Source organism: Plutella xylostella, chromosome 14, assembly GCF_932276165.1.
Source record: "Plutella xylostella chromosome 14, ilPluXylo3.1, whole genome shotgun sequence".
In the NCBI taxonomy this organism is placed as follows: domain Eukaryota; kingdom Metazoa; phylum Arthropoda; class Insecta; order Lepidoptera; family Plutellidae; genus Plutella; species Plutella xylostella.
In genome coordinates this window covers 2,232,041-2,259,182 of record NC_063994.1, presented here as the reverse complement: position 1 = coordinate 2,259,182, position 27,142 = coordinate 2,232,041, and the positions used below count along the sequence as shown (strand labels likewise).

General features: G+C 40.4%; 1 protein-coding gene across 1 annotated transcript in view; it reads left to right on the top strand.

Annotated features, from left to right (window-relative positions):
* LOC105397927 (protein kibra) overlaps positions 1-27,142 on the top strand; it is a 49,003-nt gene that overhangs the window by 10,559 nt on the left and 11,302 nt on the right. Inside the window, exons 3-11 of the mRNA XM_048625233.1 lie at positions 4,604-4,698; positions 21,278-21,386; positions 23,266-23,440; positions 23,559-24,404; positions 24,550-24,673; positions 25,251-25,344; positions 25,618-25,716; positions 26,189-26,284; positions 26,659-26,776. Coding sequence (XP_048481190.1) covers positions 4,604-4,698; positions 21,278-21,386; positions 23,266-23,440; positions 23,559-24,404; positions 24,550-24,673; positions 25,251-25,344; positions 25,618-25,716; positions 26,189-26,284; positions 26,659-26,776 — 1,756 coding nt within the window. The remainder of the gene's footprint in view (positions 1-4,603; positions 4,699-21,277; positions 21,387-23,265; positions 23,441-23,558; positions 24,405-24,549; positions 24,674-25,250; positions 25,345-25,617; positions 25,717-26,188; positions 26,285-26,658; positions 26,777-27,142) is intronic.

Here is a 27,142-nt window from a genome sequence, read left to right as displayed (position 1 = left end):
AATTGTGAGCCAGTAATAATAGCAAGGCATTATGATCGTAATGTAAATTTATACCATCATTAATTGACGTAAGTAATTGGCTGGCCCCACCTTTGAAGAGCTGGTTCTGGGGCACTAATAGCAAGCTGTTTCGGAATTGTAGAGTCAGAGTTACCTTCTAATTATAAGGTCTTATTCACTGTCGTATGCAGTGGATTGCTTCCAGTATTCCAAAATTAATTAATAGACGGTTTTTTGGGTGCCTGAATTCTCTGACGTTTGCAGGCCAGCGTTAAGTTCCTTAGCTAGCAACGAGAATCATATCCAGTTGGTAGCTTTGCCCCAGAAGATACAGTCACACATAGTCTCAGCGAGCGCAGGTGGTGGAATAAGTTCTAGAGGTAGTGCTGCAGTAGAGGCTGTGTTCCAGCCGCGGCCGTGTGAACACCCGCTAACGGTCCTTCGAGCCGCGTTGCATTGCGCCGAGCATTTTCGCACGACACGCACAAACATTCCTATGCATTATTTATAATACACCCGCGGCTTTTCCGCCCTTTTCTCCGCTTTTTTCTGCGCACCGACCACCCGTCTTCGGGTACTTTCAGAGCTCGTTACGCGTTGCTTAAAAGCCTTTTATGGCGGTTTCTGATTTGGCCGGCTGAAGGAGAGAGATTTCCTAAAGGAGCCGACAATGACACCACGAAGTTACGAGGTGACTTTGATGAGCCATCCAACTTGCTAATGTTGAGGGGCTTTGATCACGCGGCACGGAAGTCGCAGGCGGTAAACAATTAACTAACGTGCCACGAGTGTCGAGACTGTCGAGCCATTGTTGTCGGGTGTTTTAATGTGCCTGTAGATGGACTTAATGTAATTATTCAGCGGTATGCTGTATAATGTCCCGTTCGTGATTACAATGCATTGAAAAGAACTCTTCATGAGCTTCATGAACTTTTCTTTGCTCGCGAGTACATTATGCCGTCAGCAATAAGCTTATTTCATATTACGAAGGTTTCATCGAGAACTTTAGAGTACGCCTTCATTCCAGTATTGTATTTTTTGCATTCATGCAAAGAGTACAAACATTGAACATACCTCCAACAGTAAGAAAGCTATAGATTAGACAGGTTCACAAACCAGGTATGCCATTAACAATAGTCGTCCCCGCCTTATAGCAAAGACGTTAAGCGAACAGCGTCATTATTTAAAACTGATTAGAGTCGAGCATATTTAAACATAGCGCATGCGTGTTCGGGTAAATTGACTGTTTATTTACGAAGTTGTCCTGTTAGGCTGCTCTCATAAGTTACCGGTAACATGTGAGCGCAATGTCGCTCGCTGCAACCTTAGGGTTACCACTACCGCCGGCTCAACTAATTACAAAACGATCCCTCGTACAAACTGCCTCACTTATCTCCCACTTTACATACATATTCCGCTGCGACATAGTCTTAAAACACAGTAATATACATAAATCAGATGTAATCAACGTTTAAAATTTAATGTTCGAACGGTATTGATGACCCTGTTCAGCATTGTTAATTGCTGGGATATACGTATGCAAATGCGATACCCTATCCGTATATGGGTTCGGTATGTGATGTTTACGCGTGTAGATTGTGTGATAAACTCGGAGGAGTAAGATATGGTCATTTGAATATAGGTACATACATTGTGCGCGTGAGCAAAGTAAAGCCCATGAATTTATTGGTACTAATTGGCAGGATGTAGATGATTAGATAATATTAGACAGAGCTCTTTCGTTATTGTGATGTAGCGACAATGGCTTCTTGTTCAGTTAGCTGCAAGTCAGGTTGCTGTTAGGTTTTGCATTTTACTTTTCCTCCAAAGTTTACGGCATGGTTTTACTTGGCTCTGTTGCTGTAGAGCTGGGTATTTTAACTTGTTTGTTTACATACTCATGTAAATATATTTGAGATACATGTTTTGGATTACTAAATGCATGTTTATTGTTCGAGTTTTATAGACTTGTCACGGCATCACGACTGGTAGGAAACATAACAACACGGTACAAATTTCATGTTGGATGCTCAATGCTTACCTAATGAAGTAGTTGAGGCAATAAGGTAGTTAGAATGGTAACCTTCGGATTTGGATATCTATTTTGAAATTAAATCATATTATTTCCAGCGCTATGAAACTCATAAACCATTGTTGTCCTAAAAGGGGTTCCACAAGGCAAATTTCCGGACCACATTATTTTGAATTATAATTATATTCATGCACGTAAATAAATTATAAATTCGGAATACTCTTTTCTGGTATGACAATAAAGTGCAAATAGAAACAACTAGTGGTGTACCAATCACAGCCCGGCCTTGCGCTTCGCCCAGCAAATTGAGAGTAATTGGTAGATTCACTCTGTCACGCAGCCAGCGCCTGACGATACAGAGATCTAGATCCATGCTGAAACAACCATTCAGCTCATGCATGGCAGTATGATCGGTGCCATATTGTAGTATAACTTCGTCAGATCATTACCATGCTTTTATCTATAGCCTTTAGGGTGTATTTTGTAAAAGAATGGCACAGACATTACTGACTGTTCTGCCTGGTCCAGAGCCTAGATGAAGAGGTCCAGTTTTTAATGTTTGTCTGTTGTCTACAATAGTGTGGACATAGGGCGAAGCACTAGAGGTATTTACCGGTGTCACGTAGGTCCATAGTCCAAAGATCTCGCCTAGAGAGCCAGTGGCAGTATACGTCACTGACGGTAGCAACAACAATGCATAATAATGTAGTGAACCTTATCACCACTTGCATATTTTTGCCATGACGCTGTCACTATACCTACTATATATCGCTGTTTTTACTACCTAGTTGGTAGAACGGTATGCAATACACTTATGTTTGTATGCTATGTGGGTAGGTACTTATGTTTTGTATTGCGTACGCAAAGCATAAGAATTTTGTTTGATCAGTGGGTGTGAATTTCTATGTGAAAATATTTTAAGATGCCATAACTTTTGGGTATTTATTTATTTCGGAATACCTACTATTTGGTTCGTGGGATGTGTAAAGTACATACCTTAGGCACTGCTTTGGCTTTGTATTGGTCACGTGACGTTTTACTATGGAGAACAAATATTTTTTTTCGCGAATTTCCAAAACTCTTAGAACAAAAGTTGTTCAGAATGACCCCATTTCGGCTTAGTATACCCTTTTTGCAATATCCTGTACATACTGAGGTTAAGTTATTTGCAAGTTTGCAACATACATGGAATGTCTTTAGAACAAATATTATTATAGAAATTCTATCACGAATGCAATATTGTAGTTTAAATACCTTGACTTTGATTGAGACCTGACTCATAATTAAATCTGCACTTTTTACTTATCCATCACCTTTCACTTCTACTTCTAGTCTTAGAACATTCGAGTTATTCACAAATTGGATGAATTCCTTCAGTCCAGCATTGACTGATGTATTAGGGGCACATACACCAATATTGCGTGGCTGACATGCAAAACTCAAATACCTGTCTCAACATAGGTGTGTATAATAATAGTGGACTCGATAAGCTTAACACTCTAGACGTTGTAGTTAATACGTGCGACGTAAGAGTTAAAATTGAAGTGCAAGTGGTGGTAAGGGTACAAAGCGAGGGCGTCCGACGGTTTGTCTATTCGATATGCGCAAAATGCGGTTGTATTATGCAAGAGCGGTCAGTGCGCAGGCTAGAGTCGTTCCGATTAACTTTCAAACGAAGAATGCGCAAGCGCCAATCCTACAACGGCGATGAAACGATTCCCCCCCACATAGGTAATTCGAAGTTCTGCGAAACGATAAGTTTCAAATTTTTGCAAACAAACAGGAAAATACGGCGGATAAGTTGTAGATTCGGAAGGTTATTCAAAAAATTGGGCTTATGATGATGGAATTTGGAATGTGTTAGATGGTTTTTTCGTAAGTACATATAATACTCGTAGTATAATGAGAGCTACATATTTGTTGCAAGACTTATGATTGATAGGTTGATACAATACCGATATAAGCTATATTTATGGCAAATTAGATTTTCAGAAAAGACTTCTACAATAAAATTTATTTTATTTGATAATATTATGTCTCAATTTTGCCGATCAACTCGAACACGCGGAGTTTTCTCTTGAATGGAATGTGCGATATTTAATTTCGGCACATCTGGCACAAGCTTAACAACAAAGGAGTGAGCAAACAATTACATTCATTCAATAGGTACCTACTTTTTCGTAAATTGCGAAATAATTTGTAATTCGGGTCCAATTTTCGACATCCTTCCATTGTTTTACAGTGTGTTAAAATCAGTACAATACCGATGTTAGGTAGCTGGCTGGACCGTGACTAGTTCATTTATAATAGTTGTACAGTTAGGGACATATCAAACTTAACTTTGTCGTAGGTCGTAGGAATGTTTCTTTGACTGTAGTACATCTATTATGATTTTTTTATATTTTAAGTACCTAGGCTTTCCCCATACATCTTACAAATAACTTTAAACCGCATTTGGATGATACTGCCACAACACAAATTATACACAATTACAAGTGCATAAAAAGTAAATCTAACTCCAAAAACTGTACCTAATTCGGTTTTTTCATATATTTTTTTATTTAATTACAGAGGTGACGCAGTTAGAAGACCCTCGGCTAGAATGGCTGAGCATACAGGAGGCGATGTTGAGGGATTACCTCCACACCGCGCAGGAGGCTTTGGAGGTCAGTGTTCTTATTTATATTTTAATTGAATATTAGCGTAAGAATAAGATTCTACTTGGTATTAATCTTCTTTGTTTCAAGGAGTACCTCTAGGTGGAATTTTAGGTCCATATTTTATCGTATTTATTTCATGTCCGTTTAAATTTAATTCAATGTTTTGAATAGAATATTACGTTAATAATAATATTATAGAATTGTTATATGTCTGTTGCGTGACGATTTTATTTGTAGGTATGTCTAGCTGAAAATAAACAGTAGTGAAATTAAAATTAACAAAAAACTTCCTTATCAGATTATTTTAACACATCTTGACAGCAGGGTTTCTGAAGTGGTTTGTTAGATAATATCTGCTACCACTTCCGTGGTAAAGAACAAGCCTCTTTGTAATCAATTTTAACTCGATAATTAAAACGAATTAATCTCCGTCGGCAACTTTAAAAGGATGATTTGAGCATTTTTGATTGAACAAGAATTTATTATTCTCAACTTATTGTTATCCCCTCCTCATCTCTTATCTCTAAGTGGTACCCGTATGTATTTTCGGTGTACCACCACGATTGCCAATCTTATTCAGATGAACCAAATATAAAGCACCTCCTTCATATTTATTATTAAATACAGTATTTAATGCAGCAGTTTTATTTGATGCAGTATCTATTGCATTATAAATGGAACGTATATAGCTGACACACACTCCAATAAACCTTTAATTGTGTGTTGTGTCAGCTATAAGTCCCAGTCAGTAAAACATACACAATTTAATTTGCTGATTTACGTAAAAAATATTATTGTAATACATGTTATAACTGTTTGCAAATAAGCTACAATATAAAACATGAAGATAGTTGATGCGATAAAAATTAATAATCAAAAATTAATTTTCGCGAAATCGGAAGACGAATTGGCGATGCGGACGACACTCGAAACAAGTTTCTTGACCTGTCTAATTAAGACGACATATTCAGACCTGATGTAATAGCTTTTTTTTTGTGCCGTGCCAAAAATGAATACGAGTGCCATTATGTCTTATTATAAAGTATTTTTAATGTCTCCCACGAGCTGATATCGTTGGAATGTGATGTGACGGAGATAAGGGAAGATATCGGATAAGTGGCCGGTTCTTATCTCCATTTAATTGTGAACTAAGCACGCATTCAAGTGGCGTGCGTGATAATTGTCACTTACACCTATTCCGTGTTTTTATTTTCGAATAGATTCTTTAGGTTTGTTTTTGTGTTATTCCAAATTTGTATTTTGAGTATCTAGCTTATGCTTCTAATCTATGATATAAACTGTTTTAAATGAATTGAGCAGTATTCAATGAACACTGGGTAATAAATAACAGCAAGCTATGCGTGCTCCCACAAATTGAGGTCATTTGTCAAAGGAACATTTATGTCATTTCTGTACATTATGTGCGCATATCTTCTATAATTTAAGGACAAGCATAAAAAGTGCACACGAACACCGTAAATATGCCAAAGTTTTATACTGGTCATCAATTTACCCATATTTGCGATTAAATTATTTTACAGACCTTTTAAATTTAGATTTTGTGTCTTTACTTCTTCTGTTTTACTAATTATACATAAAGAATTAGAATCTGATTTCAAATTTGCCAAAATATCGTCTCATTTTCTTGGTATTCACATCAAGACTAGGTTATTATTATATCCAGGCATCTCACGTCTGTTTTCGCATTTGCACTTCGTGAGAACATAGCTATCTGGCTACGTATCTGCATTTTATTAGCTTCTACGTGCTAATACGACGAATGCAACCTTCACAGGACTAAATCTGCCTCTTTTTATGAATTCCCACGATAGTTTACAGCTTCAAATGGGGGCACTTTTAAATAAATTCTTAAATTTTTCAGTGACGCGACCAACCAAAACGCCGGTTCTCTGTTGCACTAATTTCGTCCACATAATTTATCAACGACTAAATGCATCTGTTAAAAGCCCATCGCAAAATCGACTGCTGTCAATCAATATTCATAACGCGGCTAATTGTTATTGCATGATCGTCTGATGGAATTTTAATAAAGGCTTCACTTACTCAGAGATTTAATTCCCCTTGCCCCCGGGGTCTCCGCTGACGTTGATACTTGGTCATCGCAGATAACCCCTGAGCATTGACGTCAAGTGATTGATAACACCGGTGCCGTGCCGGTAAACAAAACGCAGGCTTTGAACGATTAATCACGACCAGAAATGAGCGTTGACCTTCACCTAAGTCTGTGCGTGAAATGCTCGCATTAGCCATGCATAGCAGAGGGGCTCACAGGTCTTCCATCATCCACTGCACTAACAGTAACCTTGGTAATTAGATGTTTGGGACAAGCTTTCCCTGGCGAGATAGATTGAAATTGTGCATTTTGGTCCACTTTTAAATATGCCCATTCATCATCTTTGTTCAATCCTGCTGTAAATAAACTTTCCCAGTAGGGATTAAAATTCAAGTCAAAATTTTAATGTTATATCAGCACTCGTAAAATGCTAAGAGTCGGTGATCAGAACTGAAAGGAATTCGCCCGAGGCGATGAAATGAAAGTTCGGATTAAATCTGAAAGGGCACATTCATATTGTGATTAAAATTATTGAAATATTTTATAAACAAACAGATAATCGAAGACTATATTCTGACATTAATTTGTCGTATGAATTCATTAAGCTGTGCTAAAGACCTACTTCATTTAGAAATGATTATATGTGATTTCATTGCTATGTTCCGGAAAGCACTGCATACCAAGTTTATTATAATGTGGTAGTAAAATTTGGTGATTAGCGTGTGACGATGATTCATTCATGTAGGTTTAGTTGAGATAGTCTCACAGGAAATGACATGTTAACTGTTGGCCCTCTTACTAAAATGCCCAAGGAATGTGTGTCCAACCAAACCAATATTTACATTATTTCTTCTTTCATCCGCTTTTAATGAATTTGTTACCTTAGCTTTAGGAGTTTCTAGTTCAACAGCGTTAAATGCTGCTTGGTTGCTATGAAAGAATGTTACCAATTCAGTCTCTATTCTAAGTATGTGTTACTATATATATATCCGCAAAACTCATCATCTTTTCAATAATATTATGTTGAAAAGTGTACAGCTGTTTAATTAGTGTAATATACATCATATTATTGGATTCTCTTATATGTTTTTGTGTCTACCTACCTATCTCTGTTAAATATATATCTATGTGTGATATTTTTGTTGTCAAACAAATGTATTATATTCTATCTTATTCAATACCCACCAGATGTGGGTTAAACAACGCATTCCGCATTACATTAAGTTAATAAAAATCAATGGAGCTGCGTTCCGATGCGTGAGTCAATTTACGATAAACGCCCCAATTCTTCGTAATGCTCGTTCTGCGAATAGAAGCTCCGTCGGTTTCACATGCAGCTTCAATATTCTGAACCACTTAATCTCACCTATCATAACTGATCTAAATATTGCAGCTAAAATATGAAGCACTGAAATGTTTACAGGTGTATGAGATGTTGTAATTACGTGCGCGGATTAATTACTCTGGAAACGTCCCCAAAGCGATAAAGCTAAGGACATGCTCAAAGAAAACGCGGCTAGCAATTGAGTGCTGGCAGCCGAGAGACATGTCAAGCCTTCCGTCGGCTAATCTACGCGGCCAGCATTATAAATTCGCTTATCTCGAGTATTTTAGTTGCACGGTAGCATCTAAAGACGCAAACACTTGGACGTGGAGGCATGCAAGGAGTATGCACACAGCGGAGGCTCTATTGTACACACTCCGCCTTTAAAGCACTCGAGGCGACGTGACAAGGACACTTTGCGTAAGGAGGTGGGTATCACTTGACTTTTGTATGTCCTGTTCGTTGCCACAGCAAATATTGTGAGAATCTAGTCGCCTGCTTTCCGGCAGAAATTCCTGTGGTCTTTTTAAATCTTACGCAGCTATTAAACTATTATTACCAAGCCGAGTAACCTCTAAAAAGGTGTTTTAACTCAATCAAAAGCTATTTCCGATGGGATGTGTAGCTATTCACCTATCCCAATCCAATGGATTTCTAAGAAACACGAAGGAGTGATTACAGATATTTTTTCCTAGAAAAGTGGTGCGTGAGTGTGTGCTACGAGTTTGTTGCGTTAAATAATAGCCGGGAGTTAATTGATTGGGAATTGGCTGAGGGAGCTACACTACACAGGATAGTGTTTAGCTAGTCGTTTTCGTTGCGAGGGAAAATTTGATTACGCTGATGCAATCCGGTGCTTGTGAAACGTTTCGATCAACTTGACAAGGATAAATGAAGTCGGATTAAAATTAAAACACATTGCTTCTGAATTTCCAAAGAATAAGGTTTGATAGGGCTCGGGGGCAGATTCGTGGAAGGTTGAAAGCAGCTCCATCTCGCGTCGCTTCTGAGAACCGGCGCGCGTGCCCGCAGCTACCGATATCAGCTTCATATGTGCCCCTATCAGGTTACAACCACTCTCAAACTCATATTCAATTCGCATTATGTTCCTGATCCACTCGACAGATCTCGCGAAACTCGCTGACTGCCACTTATTTGTGCTCAGCAATTATGGGTCCACCGAGTTACGTCCTGCAACTTGATCGTCACCTAAATGTTTGTCCGTAAAGCCACATGATGTCACTTCATGTTTGTATTAGAGCTATCCAAACTAATCGAGCCATTATTTACTTTGCTGTATCACCAGCTGACGTATTGTGCCACAAAATTTCCACAGCCCAGCGATCTGTACAGTGTGCTGTGCACAGATCCTTCACAGTGTAATTATTTAAATGCTCGTGCGCAACAAAGGCTGGCTAATACATATTTAATTGCGGATCCTGAATATTTTATCCTAACAACCAGTTTGGGGCCGGGTTGGATTTGAATCAAAATCAGACAAAAAGTGGTGGCTGGTAATTTGTAGTATTTTGATTTTCTCTCTTCTGATGGTCGGTAATTGGTGGTTGTGGCCCGAATGGAAGCCGCTATTACGGCTGACCCGGGGACGTTCCTGGAACCTTGGCGACGTGATCACCACCTATACTTCATCGTCCTCCTCCGATTGCCTTCAGGTGTTTATTTTCTGGTTTGGTCTCTGCAATTTTTGCTTGCTCACCTGTCCGTTTTTTTATCAACCAACAGAGTTTGATTTAGTTTCCTCATTTGCATATTTGTTATTAAATAAAACGACCAACCTTTTGCAACGTTACTAAAAAAGGTCAGTTCCTACATTCTGAGGAATTTCAGTTGAGGTCATCAGTTCGCAGCTGTATGACGGAAGCTGTAAGGACAATTGTCAAGTAAAATGGTCTTTTTCTGTCGCAGCAACACCTCAGATGGCCTTCTCGGAACCTCTGATTACAGTCATTACGCGCCAAGACGTAGAAATAACCACGGCCGAGGAGGTTAGTGAGAAAACAATTTTCTCTCCAACAAAGACTTTTTTGGTGAAAGCTTGATACGTCAGCATTGAGGTGAATTATCTCCCAATAAAGCCAATTTAAGATGCCGATTTCCGTATGACTAATAACTTTCAAGTGAGCTAAAGACGGCTAAAGTACTAAATGTTAAATAAATTGGATCGACATTATGTAAAACAAAACAAAAACTTTAATTACATAATATTAGGAAAACTCCTTTGTATACTTATGGTTATATATGTGCAATAACGAAATAAAATAAATAAAATAATATGGCAACAAAATTATACATGAAACAAAACCGTTCCATGGCACAAGAGCTTGCCGCATAAACCCATACTGTAGCTAAATCGCAACAAAAAATGCAAGAGAACCAGTAGCTACCTCGTAAAACAAAACTGGCAGCAGCATTTGAAGCATTCAGCGAACGGTAGAGATCGGCGCACGCGGCAGTAAATCCAGTTCTGACAAGCGCCTTACAATGTCGAACACAAAGCACGGCCCTTAACGACGGCCTGTACCCATTAAACTGCTTCGAGCCAGCAGGCAGGAATCATCATTACACTAAATTTAAAACGAAACAAACCGTTCATAAAATTTAATATTAGTTACGATCCCGCCACCAAGTTACGCTGCGGGCAAAAAGAAAGAGCAAAGATCTGCCCCAGGCCCCACCGCCCATATACAAGGCCCAACTCACGGATACAAATCTTCGGGGCTCGACAAGCCGATTCGAGCTACAACAGAATCTCATGTAATTATATTCTGACTCGAACGATGTATGGCCAAATCTAATTGCCGATAACGCATCAGAGGTAGACCATCTCAGAATTGTGCGTAGAAATAGAAAGATAATCGGAGATGCGGCGCCATGTCACTCAGATGGCGTCAGCGCAGAGGAATAATTAGAGATTGTGTGTAAACAAGGTGGTGCTGATCTGAATAGGATGTCGGTAGTGAATGATTAAATCAACAGAATGGGTAGTTGTTATACGTGGTGAGAGGAAAATATCATGCCTAACCTATACAATTTTGGTAGCTGTAGTAGATTTGAGTTGTAAATCAACCGTCTGTATAAGTACTTAACGTATCTTGATGATTACGTCTTGCGTCGTAAAATTCCAGAGTACGAGAACTAGTTGAAAATATAAATTTCATACAACATTAATTAATAGCGCCAGATATTGCCTTAATGGGCGATTTAAATTGAATATTTTCACCGGCCTGCCCACCATCAAGATGATTTCCATGCGGTTATTACAACTGCGATTTGTGACTTGTTTATAATGTTTATTAATTAATTTGGAATGGAGGTGATACAGGCTCGATTACCGCATCTATTTTGTAACGCCCACACCGATTATGTACTGTTTGACTGTTCACAGTTTTAATACTAAAAATAACAGTGAACCCTACAGTCATAGCTACTGTATCAGCATTTGCATCTATATTATCTATATACAGTAACAATTTCGATCCTGTGTGGGCAGCATCAATACACTATAAATAAATATCATGATAAGTAAAATAGTCGGCTACCGTTCTGCTGCGACCGCGGGTTTAAATATCGACGGCTAGAATGTTGTCTTGATTATGATATATCTCGGGCCAGATTGCAGGTTGCTGTACACTACTTGCATTAAGTTGTGCGTCTCGCAAGATGAATGGGTGCTTTAGTGCCGGCTGCAAACCTCCAAGCATCCAGAACAAGGAATTTCTGATGATAATTCGTGAAAATCGTGAGCCCGAGACGTTACTGTATTTATGCTTCGTAATCGGAGCCTTCGAAGATATGAGACAATGTAAAAGCAAACTTAAACTTATGGTATTGTGTGGAAAATATGCCTAAGATAAATGATTGCTTTTAGTACCGGCTCCAGTGTCACATCTAGATATTATGCAAAGCGATTCGTCCATTTCTCATCGTGAGTGTACCCACACTGAGCTGGTTGCAGCAGTACGGCGGTGGACAGTCGCGTTGATAAATTGTGGCGCGCCTCGGATTTGTCATAAATTCATAATACCAGAGCTAAAGAGGACTATGAATTTTAATTGCACATTTCTCATTTTCATCGCTCGTTCTTTTTTAATGCCTTTTCCTCCCATATGGCTAGAAAATTTAAATATTTGATTATAATCTCTTGTAAAATATTCTGCTATCTTTGGTAAGTAATTTAAATGGCCGATTAGGAATGGTATTAAAAATTCCTGTGTCAACGTAAAATACGAGGTGGGCGATAGCGAATTTCTAGTTCTGGAATTCCTGCGCTAAAAGAAAGATTGTATCTGTAGAACCGCTAATTCGCTACGAGCCAAATACATGGAGGCCTTTACAGTAATAAATGACCTATCTTCATCTCGGGCCGGTTGCAGCGAGGTGAAATATGTATTTGTACATAGCGGCTACTGGCTTAATGAACTGTCATTATTCCAACGCCAGTCGATTACAATGGTCACCAGATTTATGCTGCAATCAAGCTGTTATTGAAGCGGGGCAGCGATGAATGCCCTCATAGCTCCGACGTTCAATATCGCATTCTCTTCATATTCAAATGTTGCGATCACGTGTGCATACAATGTTGCAGTGTCGTGCGCTGCTTCTGCCTTCAAAATTTCTGCGCTGTTCCAATAATGGCTGCGTACTTTATGTCATCATTATTGTCTACAGCTAATCTTGGGACGAAGCCTTTTAATGCATTTTCTAAGACTATTTGTTTGCTAGAATTCGGATCAGGTAAAAAATACTTAGATAGACCTCTTCAGGTATCTTATAAAATCCTGTATGACTATTTAAAAAAAACGATCTCTATCACAATTCACATCGCTTTCGTTTGGCTCTGGCTCTCAGCCGGAGAACACAGCCTTAGAATTCCATGCGGGTCACTGGCCTCATTTCTGAATTAGCAACAGAAAAGTGAACATGAACAAGATTATACCTAATGTTATTTTTGTACTCTTCGTCACAAATTGTTACCGTTTCGCCATGAACGGCCTTTTGTGTGAAAACGCCATTGTGTGCTCTTCCGATTCCGAAATGTCAATGCTCTCATTAAATTACTTACTCAAGTGAAAATAAGCTAATAAAGTTAAAATCACGACTAAATATTTTTATTCATGACCTCATACATTTATAAGCCAAAATGGACAAGGACTGTATAAAACTGGAAAGAATCCGTTAACGATAAAATAACAACGAGCGGAATGCCGATTGCGTTCTTTTTTCAAAACACAAAATTCCTGGCTGGCGAGAACACGAAAAGGCTGACATAAAATAGTATTTGTATCGTGTATCGGATGATACAGACAGTCGATCAAGCTATAAAATTAATAATGGTCCGTGGAGTCCGTATAATGCGGCTCGCTATCGCCCGCGCTGCATCCATCACATTTTTCTTCCCCACCATTACCATAACTTTGTACTTAAGAGAAATATGCATTTTTGATTATAAGCTGAAGGTTTTAAGATGCTACCGTCGGCCGCGTGACTCCGTGTCCAAGTTTTTAACATTCCACCGAGATAACGATGTTTTAACTCATTAATGCTGTTGAGATTTTTGTGGGGACGTCTCATTCTTCGCCGGTTGACTGTGTGAATGTGTGTAATTGCTGGTTACATTATGATGTGTGCTGCTTAATGGGCCTTCTACTTGGCTGCCGGATGTCAACGGAGTCATTTGATTCAGATTGTCACTAGCACAGGTTTTATCAGGAACTTTAGTGGGCAATTAGGACAAATTATTATTGGAACAATTATTTTCTTTTACATCACGTAAAGTTACTGTCTCTTCTTTCTCTTTTTTTGCTGCTCTTACATTGTAAGTAACGAAAACGTGTGCAATTTATTCACCAATCTTGTTAACATTTCACTCTACAATTAGTCATAACGGCAGCACTTATTTTTTCCACTGTTACCCGGAGAGACAGATGCAATAATTATTGAAATGCATAATAAGTGGTCCTCGGCATTCCTCGTAAATACGACTCGGTATCTGGACACAAATCTCGAGCCAGGTGTTGTCAACTTTGGCTCCGACTTTAATTTTTATATCCCATAAAACATGTTTCCGACAGTAGCTCTTGTACCACTATTTTTGTTTTAGCCAGCAACATTTCTTCGACGACATTAAATGCGAAAGTAATTAATTAGGACCAGCAAAGAGATAAAAGCGGCCATTTAAATAGAAAACCAGTCTTTTATGAGTTGGACTCTGCGTTTGAACTTGGTTAGGTTTCAAGGTTCGTGGTTCTTGCCCGGCCGATGTGAAAAGCCCCATGAACATAATTTTTAATTGAGTGGAATGCAGCGACCAACAGTTGGGCACCTCATGCGTAATGCAGGAGCGAGCGTCCCGAGAGCTCACAATGTCCTTGTAAATCTCCGAGGTATAAAGAAAAGAAAAATAAGACTCCAGTGCGCGGCACACCCACCCCCTTCCGTTCAACTTTGAAATTCCATCGTATATTAATAACACTGTTGAGGTTAGGCAGGCTGGAATGCGACTCGTCCTTTGCCTTCAGCTTTAAGACGACAGCCGCGACGAAACGATTATCATTATTTCCTTTTTTTCCGCCTTTTTCATATATAACTTTGATGGACGCTGCGTCAAATAAAAATTATGTTCGTGCATTCCTTCACGTGTTGTGACGTCATCGGCTGAAAAATTGGTCCTGCGTCCTTGTTGCTTGACAGGTTTTGTTCCTAAATAATGGACGGCTGATGGGGCTGACTCGTAGCGTGGGACGGCACACATGCATCATCGCATACAGCTGCACGCCCAGGCATTCCTGTAGCTCGCAATATGAAAGGCAGCCTTCGAAAGGACGTCTTTGAGCCGTAGGCATCGCTCAGCTTTCATAAACTGGAGTGTTTGAACCTGAGTCCTTGCTATTGGTCGGGCACGTCCTAGACCCTGAGTGACCGGCGCGCACGCATTGTTCGCCGGCTTTATGTTACAGTTCGCCATAAAGCTGCCCTTACGATGTAACACGATATTGTTTTTATTGGTAACAAAGAGTCGCGTGCTCGGCGACCTCCGACGGACCTTGGAGGCACGCTCGGCGCTTTATGACTTTTTGTTATTTACACGGCCTCCAGAGCGCAGGGACGCATTTCACGCTGAGGTCAAATGAAAACCACTAAAGCCATACACTGACGATGTTTGAATTTCAAATTCAAACAATAATTTATTATGATACGTAGTGTCTATCTATCTCCTCGGCAACATTGTAGACAATCGAAAAAGTGTTTACATTCGGGTCATTGTTAAGCTTTTTTTCTCATGAGCTATCGATCCAATGACCTCTCGCTTGCATCTCGGCCTCGGCATGCACGTGTGTATCATACATGCCTCGTACGCGTCACGCCAATCTAAAATAGACACAGCTTCAACTTTAAGTTCAAGTCGCAAGAGTACGTTCCGTGTTAACATTCTAAAGCAGGATTGACACGATATGAAACGAGAATTCGTCTAAAATCGTCTCTGAAGCCACCACTCATTACGGCAAAGAATAGACAAGTGTCAGAAATGCAATTGCGATCCTCGACGCCACTCGAGTGTTATGGATTCTAGTACAATGGGTCCCTTTGTGATGGTATAGCACGCGCATTCCTGGAACTGTTTCCCATCCCCCGTACAAAGGGATATCTGTGTTTTTTTCTAAACCTTCTCACGAGGATGCCTGCGTGTTTTTTTCGGCATTCCGATCGTGTTTACTTTTTGAAGGTCGCAGGTAGAAGACGTCTTTGCATAGGGAATCCCGGGAAGAACTAGCACTGACAATGGTACTTACTCGAATTACCTGCTGAATTTTTAACTTAGCCAAAATTCTTGCTCAATATTTCAGTGTCGAATATTTTATATTATTAGAAATATGTAGGCTTCTTCTATGTATCCATACTAGCTATTAAAAGAGAGAAATTGTACTTTTTACCAACACCGTGATTACGAAACAGTGATGGATGTCATTCGGAATGGTATCTGGCCGTCAATTATTTAGCTATGCGTCCACTTACAGCCTCGATTAGCGTGCCACTGTGATAGGTTGATTACCTACTGTAACATTTATTTTTTCAATTCATTATTACTATTATCTATTATACAGTTCATGTAGGTACCTATTTGCGTGCCTATTATGTGGTATGGAATTGGAATATTCAACTATGGTTTCGTCCTCTTCTGGGTAGACAGAAATAATAATTAGCCTTTTCTTTAAAAATAGAAGAGCCATGTTATCAAAATTTCTCATCCCAATATGGTGACTATAGTAAGTAAGATAAGTGTGGGTCAAGAAACTTACTACTCCTATATGGTGTAGTTTATTAAAACCGTCTACTGTCCCCGCAGCTAATCTTATTTGCTCCCGGAACAATGTGTCAAAGTGGAGCTTATTTTTTTAATAATCCGTTGTCACTTCTTTTTTTTACAATGTCGCTTCTGCGCGTGCGTTCCCTCTTTGACGCATTCCTCGGCCGTAACACCGGGAGCGGTCGGCTCCAATAATAAGAATATGAGCGTAAAAAACGAATACGTCAAACCAACATTTCGTTCCCCGCGCGCCACGGGCCCGTCCGTACCTCGGCTTATGTCATTTTTTTATTTTTTACAAAGCCTCTTTGATTCCTTTTTTAAAGATAATCGTGTGTAACGCTAGACTGCTTACAGTTTGGATTTAATATGTGTTTCAATTTTACGTAGGTGCCGGTTGGTAACGCTAGTTTCGCATCAGATTTCCAATGCGTCGATAGCGTATTCGTCTAAGCGATGGATGTCTGACTCGTGGGTCGCGAGTTCGATTCCCGCCGCGGAGGTTGGCTTTTGGCATGGTACCACAGACGATGAACTTACATAGTCATTTGGTCTACTAAGAACATGCAACAGCAATATTTGTGCTTCCTTTACAAGATCATTTCTTCTATAGAAAGCGGTCTTTGCGGAGTGTAGATTACATATTTTTTTTAATTTTTACTTATAAATTAACCTATTAATGTACCAGTTTTTTTAAATACTTTTTTTTAAGGCAAAATTATTAGACTCCAAATTTCAATATCAATTTTCCTCGGTCCGACCGGGAGTGTGTGTTATGTTGTAATGGTAATCATTTCTATAATATGGTAATGTTGTACCTCGGGCCTCAAAACTCTTTTCCTTGCCTTCCATAGCCGGAGATTGATCTGGCCAGTGGACGCCCTCTCGCGCCATTTTGTGTTACAAACTTTTAAAGCGGCATTTAAAAAAAAAATAGGTCTAAAAACAGTTTAACAAATGTTTGCTTACCGCTGAAAAAATACTTTTAAATATGTACATAGGTATGTGAAATACTATTTTAAAAAACTTTGTTTAAACCAGTTGGTGGCAATACAGTTAGTATTTTCGATTAAGTTACTAATTTATTATGAACAACTTAAACACATAATTATTAGAGAATTGAGATAAAATTCGGAAATCGATTAGCGTGTATAGGACTGGGTAATTTGTATGCAGATATTTTTATTTCTATAATATCTCATATTAATCGATATTGAAATGTAATTTTTTATGTTAAATTTATATGATGTAACGCTTGCTTACATCTTCCTCTGCGTCATGGTCGGGGCAAGACTTATTTATGTGATTACTGATTATGTAATGTGTTAATATCTTTTTGACCTAATTTTAACGCTATTAGTAACATAAAACTTCATATAGGATTAACCATTTATATTATTTTTGCTCTCATGCCCAAAAACTATTTTTTCGTTCGCGAATATTGAAATTGAAGGCAGTATTTGTTGGTGTCCAGTCTGTGCGTTTCATAAGGCTGCACGTTTGGAGGCGTGAGGCATCTCAGGAATTTTAATCGCATCCAAGCCTCTGGCCGGCCGATGCGCTCCGACCAACGAAAAGCAATAAAAGAGAAAAATCAAGACCAAAAAAACATCAACAGTACAACACCTAACTCGGAACAGGTTGAATTTTGGACGCGGCCCGCCTATTATTTCGTGGCCTGGCCTTGCCTTTGTTTTGATGGCTCAAATAATGGCCAGCAAGAATGTAATAACCATCTTTGAAGCTTACATTCCAATTTTGAATTTCAACTTTTGAACGAACGGCCATCTTTTACTTACATCCTAAGAGGATTTTATATGCATCAGGCTGGCGAGAATAAAAAATAAAATGTGGACCATATAAAAAAGGTAATTGCAGCCACAATTGCGTAACTGATTAGGATAGAAAATAAGACAAAATAAATCCTATACATTTGTAAGAGGGAAAGGAAACTCGAATGCCCCAGTCGTAGATAGCCAACAAGAAGAAAAAGAGGCAAAATTAGTTCCGCGGTCCAGCCCGTGTGTGCGAGAGGGACGGCTAGAAGCCGAGGATATGCTAAAGAGAGAGACGGAAGCTGGGCCAGAGAGAGATAAAAAGCAACCGGTCCGAAGGGAGGCAGATGCGTTGTGGAACCCCTCAGGCCTCGAAGGAGCCAACAAAAGAAAATAATTATTAAAAACAATTTCCAGCAAAACTTTTATCCTGATGATGCGATGGCTTTCAGAAATGCATTAGCAAAGGGAAATTATAGACAAGCTGTACTCTCATTATTAGGCCATATAATTCTCATTAAAAATAGATAGACCTATATTGGTACAATGGACCTAAACTGTGGTGGTCTGTTTACATGATTATTAAATAAAACTTAAAGTAATAACTCGTTAAAGTCTAGTTAGCGTTTGTAATCAGAGTACATAGTCGATCAGGCTGCAAAAACGAATGTACAAATTGTAGGTACTTTTATGTAGACATTCCACATAGTGGAATTTCGGCACTCTGCCAAACCGTACTTGTATACAAACGGTTTTTTAGGTGCTGGAAAATATTTAGTCTGCTGCGTATTTAGGAAGCAATGATACATTACTTAGATATGTTTTCAATTCATGAATTAATTATTATATTATATATATTACTAGCTGAAATCAAAATAAGACATACTTATACAAAATATATTGACAATATGTATATTGTTTTAAACAGAAGTAGGCTGGCTTGCCACAAGAAGAAGTCCTATACCCGAACTCATTAAGATACTTTCCTAAGTTGTTAAAAATGTGGAGGCTATAAACGCTAACGTTAACCATTCTAAAAGATAATAAAAACCATGAAAAGGACCGAATAATTACGTCCATATACGAGTGGGTTATTGCTAGTTTTTCCCCTGAGTCGTTCTCGAGTTATGCTCTAGAATTGCAAGAAACGCATCTGGTATTCTTGTGTTGCGGCGACAGGCGAATCGCGTGAGAACAGATTTAGCTCCAGACCAGAAAACTGGTATGAAGACTAATCGTTGAGTTAATGAAAGGTTTTCAGGACTGCGACAGAGGCTGGATGTAAAGAATTGGAGACGTGGTAATTGCAAGTTTTGAGTTGCGATGGCGGCCGTGTGTGGACCAGCAGACGGTGCCCGGGCGCGGGACGGGATTGCAAATGCGTGTAAAGAATTCCGGAACAAAAATGCTTGCGTCTACCTGCGCCGTCGCATACGCCAGCTGCGCCGCCCCCGCCCCGCTCCCCCTGCCGCACCCGCACCCCTGCACTCCTCCATTAAATCGCGTAAATTGATTACGTAGAAAATCAGAGAAAATCGCGCGCCAACTATTCCCTGCGCGTGTCTGCGCCCGCGCACCTACGACACAACACTTCACATGAAATTACCAACCTTTTTGCATTCCTCGGCCCTGTCGCTGCGACAATTCGCTTTTTCAACTAAATAACTGTGAACATTACAATCTCGAGTAAATTGGACGACGCCGACGGCATCTCGGATTTATGACATCCATTCTTAACTGTTTCTAATTCTCGGCCGTGAATCGGTGACGAGCAGAGGACATAAAAGCTTTTAAGTTCGCTAATGGTCGAAAACAAAAATAATTTATGCGACAGCAGCGTTTATTGACCGATTATCTTGGTCAACTTCTTAATTTATGTCTCCTACGCTGCGGTTCCGTGGAATTATTCGGCGGAGGATCTATAGTCCGTTACGGGCGCAACACCTCGGGCCGAGTCCGCTTCGACGAAATTATTACGACAGATGTTCGCGGGTCCAGAGAGGCGGGAGCGGGCGGCCCTTCGCCCGGAGAGATCGACCTCCGAAATGCGCCCGAGATGGCATTCTTTCGGCGGCTCGGGCGCATTCCACCGCGCGCCATCCGAGCCCGCGCCAGTCGACGCGCGCCCTTTTGGGGGTTAAGATGTGTGGATCGACGCGGCGCACGCTCGCCATGTGGTCCCAGCCGCCGCCCCCGTCCAGTCCCAAGCGGGGGGCTCCCCAGTACCCGCTCGCGCGCATGGAGCGTCCCCGCGAGTACGGGGTGCGAGTGGACCCCTCCTCGACGCACCCGCCCGGCCTGCGCGTGGTTACAGCTCCTGAGCCCCAGTACCAGAACCTGGAGGAGCTCCGTAAGCGCCCCGACTTTGCCGACCTGGACGAGATCAGCCGCGAGTTCGGCTACCGAATGTGCCCCGAAGGACAGAACCTCGAGGACGAGGCTATCTACGAGAACATTTTGTCAGTGCGTCGGATCCGCTCGGCGGAAGTGCGTTTAGTGCCGATGTCGGATGTGCCGTTCTTCGAGCAGCAGGGCTACATCGCCACGCAGGTGCTGAGCCGCGCTGGCACCTTCCCGCAGTGCCCGCCGCAGACCTGGCGCCGCCTGCAACACGCCTGCCGCCACAACGGATCCCTCACCCTCACCTCACCTGTAAATAATCCAACATCTCTATTTGTCGATCGTACTTAGTACAGCCGGATCCGCGAATCACCACTTATTTTCGGCAAACATGTACCGTATGAATAAAGTACTTACCCGGCTGCTTTTTACCCGCATTCCGCGCTAGCGTTTTTGCTGTAACGATTCGAGTGTGTGCAAAAAAATACGCTTCGGAATCTCGCTCTAATGGTCCAGCAAGTTGTATTTTGGGAAGTGATGAATTTCGTACAGTGTTGCGAACTCTTGACCCAACTTAACGGCCGTTGTCGGAATTCGTTCCTGTGTGTTTTTATTTGCGGTTTTACGACGGTCCTTGTATTTATTTTATCGTTAGAATGTCACATGTGGAATTTACAACTCTTAAAAGCCCCTAAATGTAAAGCCGAGTGCACAATAACCAACGCAAGTGTCTCGATTGTCTCCAGGCGAAGAAGGAGATGTACGATGTGAAGAAGCAGAGGCTGTGTCTGGCGCAGGACGAGTACAAGCACCTGAACAACGCGCTCAGCACCCTCGGAGCCTCGCGGACCAGCTGTGAGTATGCACCGGCCTTTACTAACTTCATATGTACTACACTCACGAGTCACGAGCAATAACAAAGTTCCACTTACAAAATGTTGATACAAAATGATCCCAATTTTTAAACACAACATTTCATTTAGAATTTGATTAAAATATTTACGCTTTTAGTTGGTGGTTCGGCGTCATAATGCTAGTCTTATCTGTTTAGGAGTAATTTGGTGCTATTGTCACTGGAACTGTTTCTTTGCTAGTGAGTGTAGGTACTTCTACTTTAACAATAGGTGATTTATTTTTTTACGTTCGTGCATATTGGCTAGAAATTATGGTGTAGCTTAGAAGCGCTATCATTGTTTATTGTTGTATATAAATGTGAGATATGAGATTATTAGGTTAGACATCTATGGTTAAACTGATGCAATGACTGTAAGTGCAATTTATTTCATGGTGATTTATTTATTTATTTGATACTTTATTGCACAAATATGAAATATAAGTGTACAAAAGGTGATTTAGGTATATACTATTTTATACAGTAAATCTCTGCTAGACATCTGCTTCCTCACCACGTATTATCTATTATATTACGTACAATGAATTACTGCGCTTAACAAAAGGCGAAGAATTCTTTTGCTCTCAACAATTATCCGGTCAAAAAGGATCGACTTCCGATACCTAAATTAAAAATCTCTACCTGGCTACCTGGCCGGTAATTTGAAATTTATTTTCAACATGTCAGGACTCAGGAAGCAAAAAATGGGGTTTCAATCAACGGAGAACGTTTTAATAAAAGTAAAAAACATAATATACCAAGCAATTTAAACTTGAACAACGAAAATCGTATTAACATTTCTACAAATGCAAGAACCCTGGCAACGAATCTATCGAAGACATAGGTAATGTTTTCAAAAGCAAAATGGCAATCAGTATTTTATAGTTAATAACGTGCGGCTGTTACCTTTTACAACAAGCATTTACATACAAATACGCTTTATAGAATTCTGATGCAAATAATGTGGGGTATAAAATAGTTGATATAATTTGCTGTAATTTAGATAAGTCGGTATGCTTGGATTTTTAAGTTATTGCCGGGCGAGCAAAGGGACTGGTCTGAGCCCGCAGGCTAACAATTTTTATTCACTCGTTGTGAGACTTGGTCGACCCTTCGTCGGTAGCAAACCGGTCACTCTTAAACAAATATACGCGGCGCTGCATTCCTTTTTATATTCTTACTCTTATATTTTTATCTTAATTTATTATCAATAACCGTATCAACTTGGGGTTCTGTTACAAAAAGAACTTGTGTTTTATTATGATGCGCTTCTAGACGAGCACTTACTTATTTGCATAGCCTAGGTCTACCTACCACAGCATTATCATAATTGTTAATCTGACTTTTAGTATGCTTACTTACCTTACTTATTTATCTTCAACGCTGTTTTAGACGAGTTGTTTTATAGCGGCAGTTTTGTCCATTTTTGGATTTAATCTTAGAAGTGTATTTTAATTATTATGTTTATGTTTAATATTCCTTTTCCTACTTTGTATATCAAGTTAATCAGTGGAGCAATCTTACATCGTCCGTGTAGCAAATATTTGCCTACTTTATACACACTAGTCGTTTCTTCTACCTTATCTTGCAAAACTGCCATTCAGAAGCATTTCACAAGATTTTCATTCCACCTTTACATTTCATATATGATTTATGTTTTATGACACCAAAGAATTTAAATTAAATGTGTGCCTTCTGCTGCATCGGAACATGTAATTTGTGTTGCGTCGTAATTGGACATTCCTCCAATTTACTCCACACAATTTATAGCCTTATCTTCATCTTTAATAGTAATATCATCATTTGCGTCCAACTCTTCTAGACAGTCATTTGTTTCCACAGTGTGTTCATCAACAACATCGGTGACCACTACGTCTACCACTTCCCGTCATGACCCCGACCTCCTGAGGTCAGAAGTGACCCAGGCCCGCGGTCGAGTGGCGAGGCTGAGGAAGGAACTTCGCGCCGCCAGGGCAGAGGTGGCGTGTGCTAGGCGAGGGGTCGACACCCTAGCTGAGTAAGTGGAAATTGTTGCTTTAGTTGTCATTGTTTTGGATTTACAGGTGCATTTATTTTTGTCACGTTCAAATTCGGTTGAACCATGCAGATAACAGTAGCTTCGTTACTATTTACAGGGTGGAACAAAAGCTGAGCGCGCAGCAAGCATGCTACAACATCACGGAGGCGCAAGCCATAATGACGGAACTGAAAAACATCCAGAAATCCCTGACTTCAGGCGAGAAAGAGCGGGCCGACCTAATGCAGTCGCTAGCCAAGCTCAAGGACGATCTGACGAGGCTACAATTAGGTGATGCCTCGCCAGACCTATCCACTTTAAGTCTACCCCAAGAGAAGCTGAGCACCGCCTCACAAACAGATCTATGTGCGGAGCTTGTCCCTATAGGTACCAGACTAGCAGAAATGGCCCGAGTCAGACTCCAATACGACGAGGCCAGAAAACGGATACAACAAATCCAACAGCAACTAGCTGACCTAGAAGACAAAGTCCAACCCGGACAGGCAGAGTCTGACAAAGACAGACTACTACTATTCCAGGAGAAAGAACAATTACTACGGGAACTAAGAAGTATAACGCCGAGGAAGCGATCGAAGCAGGAAATGTGCGAGATTCAGACGGAATGCAAACGCTTGGAGCAAGACTTGAAGAATGCATTCGAAATGTCGAACAAGTGCATAGCGGATCGGTTGAGGCTACATGAGGAGAAGCAACTTCTGCTGCAACAGTTGAAAGACGCTTTATCTTCAATGACGACGTTAGAAGGGCAGTTGAAGACGCTATCAGCTAGTACTTTGTCTGTGTCTAGTAGTTCGAGCTTAGGGTCGCTTTCTACAGCGAGTAGCAAAGGATCTTTGAGCTCGAGCATCAGTTTCACAGACATATATGGGGGCCCGTTGATTGCGAGTTCCTTGCAAGCGGACAAACCTATCGACATGGTGGATCTACATAGACGAGTCGAAAGGTGAGTTACTTATATTAATATTGGCTTTTCTTCTGCAATTATCAGGTATCCTCTTATGTACCTTTTACATTATAACATCTTCAATGTCTCACCTCTTTAAGTGCAAGAGTTCCACAAGTGCTATAATCCCCTGAAACATCGGCAGGTTACTCCGAGGCTCCACCTATAACGTGGACACCCCCGGTGCAAGCAGTTCTCAGCCCTCCTTGTCGCCTCGAAGCAGTTTGTCGTCTGCCAGCCCGCCTCCTCCGCCACCGTCTTACAATCAGGTATGATTCTTATGGGATAAAAAGCATTAATTAAAACATGATATAAAAAGCTGTCCAAGGGCCAATCATACTATAAAGTCTCTAGAGAATGAATTTGATTAGAAGCTGTGATATAAATTACCACCACACTTATAAATCTTATAATACGCATGTCTATGTATGTATGTATAGAAAATACTATACTTTTCCTCACACTGTTATTATACTGAGTAGAATATTAAATACCTACTAAATATCGGGAAAATACGCTGACCTTTGATTTGCTTGTAACTTAAACCGTAAGAGAAATTCTTTGCTATCAATCACACCTACATTATGCATGCCAGTATCAATTAAAGCCAAATTTATTTCATTTAAGCTGTTTAGTTTGTGTGTTACTAATATTTCTCTCACACATTAACCTTTAGAGTCTGCCCTCCGGCGTCGTTTAGAGTGTGAAAAATCTACTTTCGTTTAAGGTCGTACGGGTCAACTGTACCTGTATAATATTCAGCTTTTTTGATAGATTACTTATGAGTCTATTCTATGTATTAGAACGTAGCTTTATCATTATATTTATGAATAATTTTGTTTAAAGGTGGAGAGGCAAAGAAGACAGCAGAAAGAATTGGAAGATAAATTATCTGAAATGAGAATAGGGGCCACCGGAGAAATCACTGGTTTACCTACAAGTAAGTAATTTTGTCCCCCTTTTATAATAAAGACCCTTCTTGCGAACCCCATTTAGTACATCCTCCGTAGAACCTAGGTATTTAGAAAGTAGGAGAGACTGACTCAATTTATGTGGCTACATAATACTTGACATTATATCTGAATTAGTAGGTACTTATAACATTCATACTTGCAAAAATTTAATACAGTTGATGTATCTGAAATCTCACTCTACTATCAAGCCTATCATAATTAAATCTTTATACTAAATTGTCCATCTGTTTGTTCCACAGTCCCCGTACAAACCCAGGGACCGGGGCGGCCGTGTGAGCCGCTCTCCCCTATCTGTGAAACACCGCCGCCCCCGCTGTCGCCTAGACCTTCTTCTAGTGGTAAGTTTATGGACTTTTACGTACATTATGTAATCTGTCCTCAGCCACATCACTTGATCGTGACTAGGCACACATAGTGTAGGACGACTACCGGCTAAATGGGGTGACAACCTGCGAAAGGTGAACCGTGGATGCAGAAAGCTATACGTCGCATGCAGTGGCGTGCTTTTTGGGAGAGGCTTACTTTACGTTTAGCAGTTGACTGATATAATCTGAAGAAGAAGATTACCCTTAGACAATAATCGTCCTCTACTGGATATTGCTAACATTTTCTTCGGTCTTCCTCATCCAACCACTTCTTAGTGTATAATAACTAGAGCTAGACTAGCATTAGTCCCCGTGATGTGTCAGTGAGATTAGTTCGTCATCAACCTCTCCAAGATTATCAATCTAGGTGGTCGGACGACGTCCCACACTTCCATATTCATCATCTCCAATATTAACACATCATCTATATATATATCACTTCCAGGTACAAACACTAGATCAGTGTCGGCGGCAGTGAGCGACGAGTCGGTCGCCGGAGACTCGGGCGTCTTCGAGGCAGCTCAGGGAGGCTCTGATGCAGGTAAATACAGACAAACGGTTGCCTGGAAGATAACGCCTTTGGTGATAAATTGCCCGTTTATGTTCTCTGTGTCTTAGGTACTGCGGGCTTTTATACGATAGGAGTTTTGTGAGAATGTCTCATTTTATTATGTTCCGCCAGTTTTTAGGCATGTATGCCGATTTTCAAAATGATTCTTAAACAATGATCTGGTTAGCTAGAAGGAGCTAATTCTCTGTCGCTCTTATAGCTTTGTCTATACTCCTAACAGTCCTACCTACTTATGTGTACCATCATCCGCCAGTATTTTCTATCTACTAGGCAACTATACCATATTTATGTTTTTCACACTTTTCACCCATTAGCAAACCTAACATCTACCCCCCCCATTACAGTGAACAGCGCCCAGATAGAGATCAAGCTGCGCTACAGTCCTGAAGACAGCGCGTTAGAGATCGGCATGCTGCGCGCGCGCAACCTGCACGCGCTCTTCATAGACGTGGAGACGGAAGTGTAAGTGTTTGAGCCCGTATGTTATAGTGATCAGCATACCTAAACAACGTACGTAAAACTTGACTAATCCGGCACGTTATACCTAGTAAGCAGTGGTTGACCTACCCTGTACGTTAAATAGTGATGAAGATCCCCTACTGGAATCTTCCAATACTGGGCTTTCTTGCCTAGAGTGAATGCTAGAAATGCTATTTTACACTCTGCTCTGTGGGGTTACTATACCCAACATGAAAGTTCTGCAATATTTTAACAAACTTATATCTACACACACAGACATACGCCCACGCCTATCTCCAGAGGAGTATGCAGAGACTCTAAATCTCCCCGTGCCACGACTCCGACATAAATACTTCTTAAACTTATCAT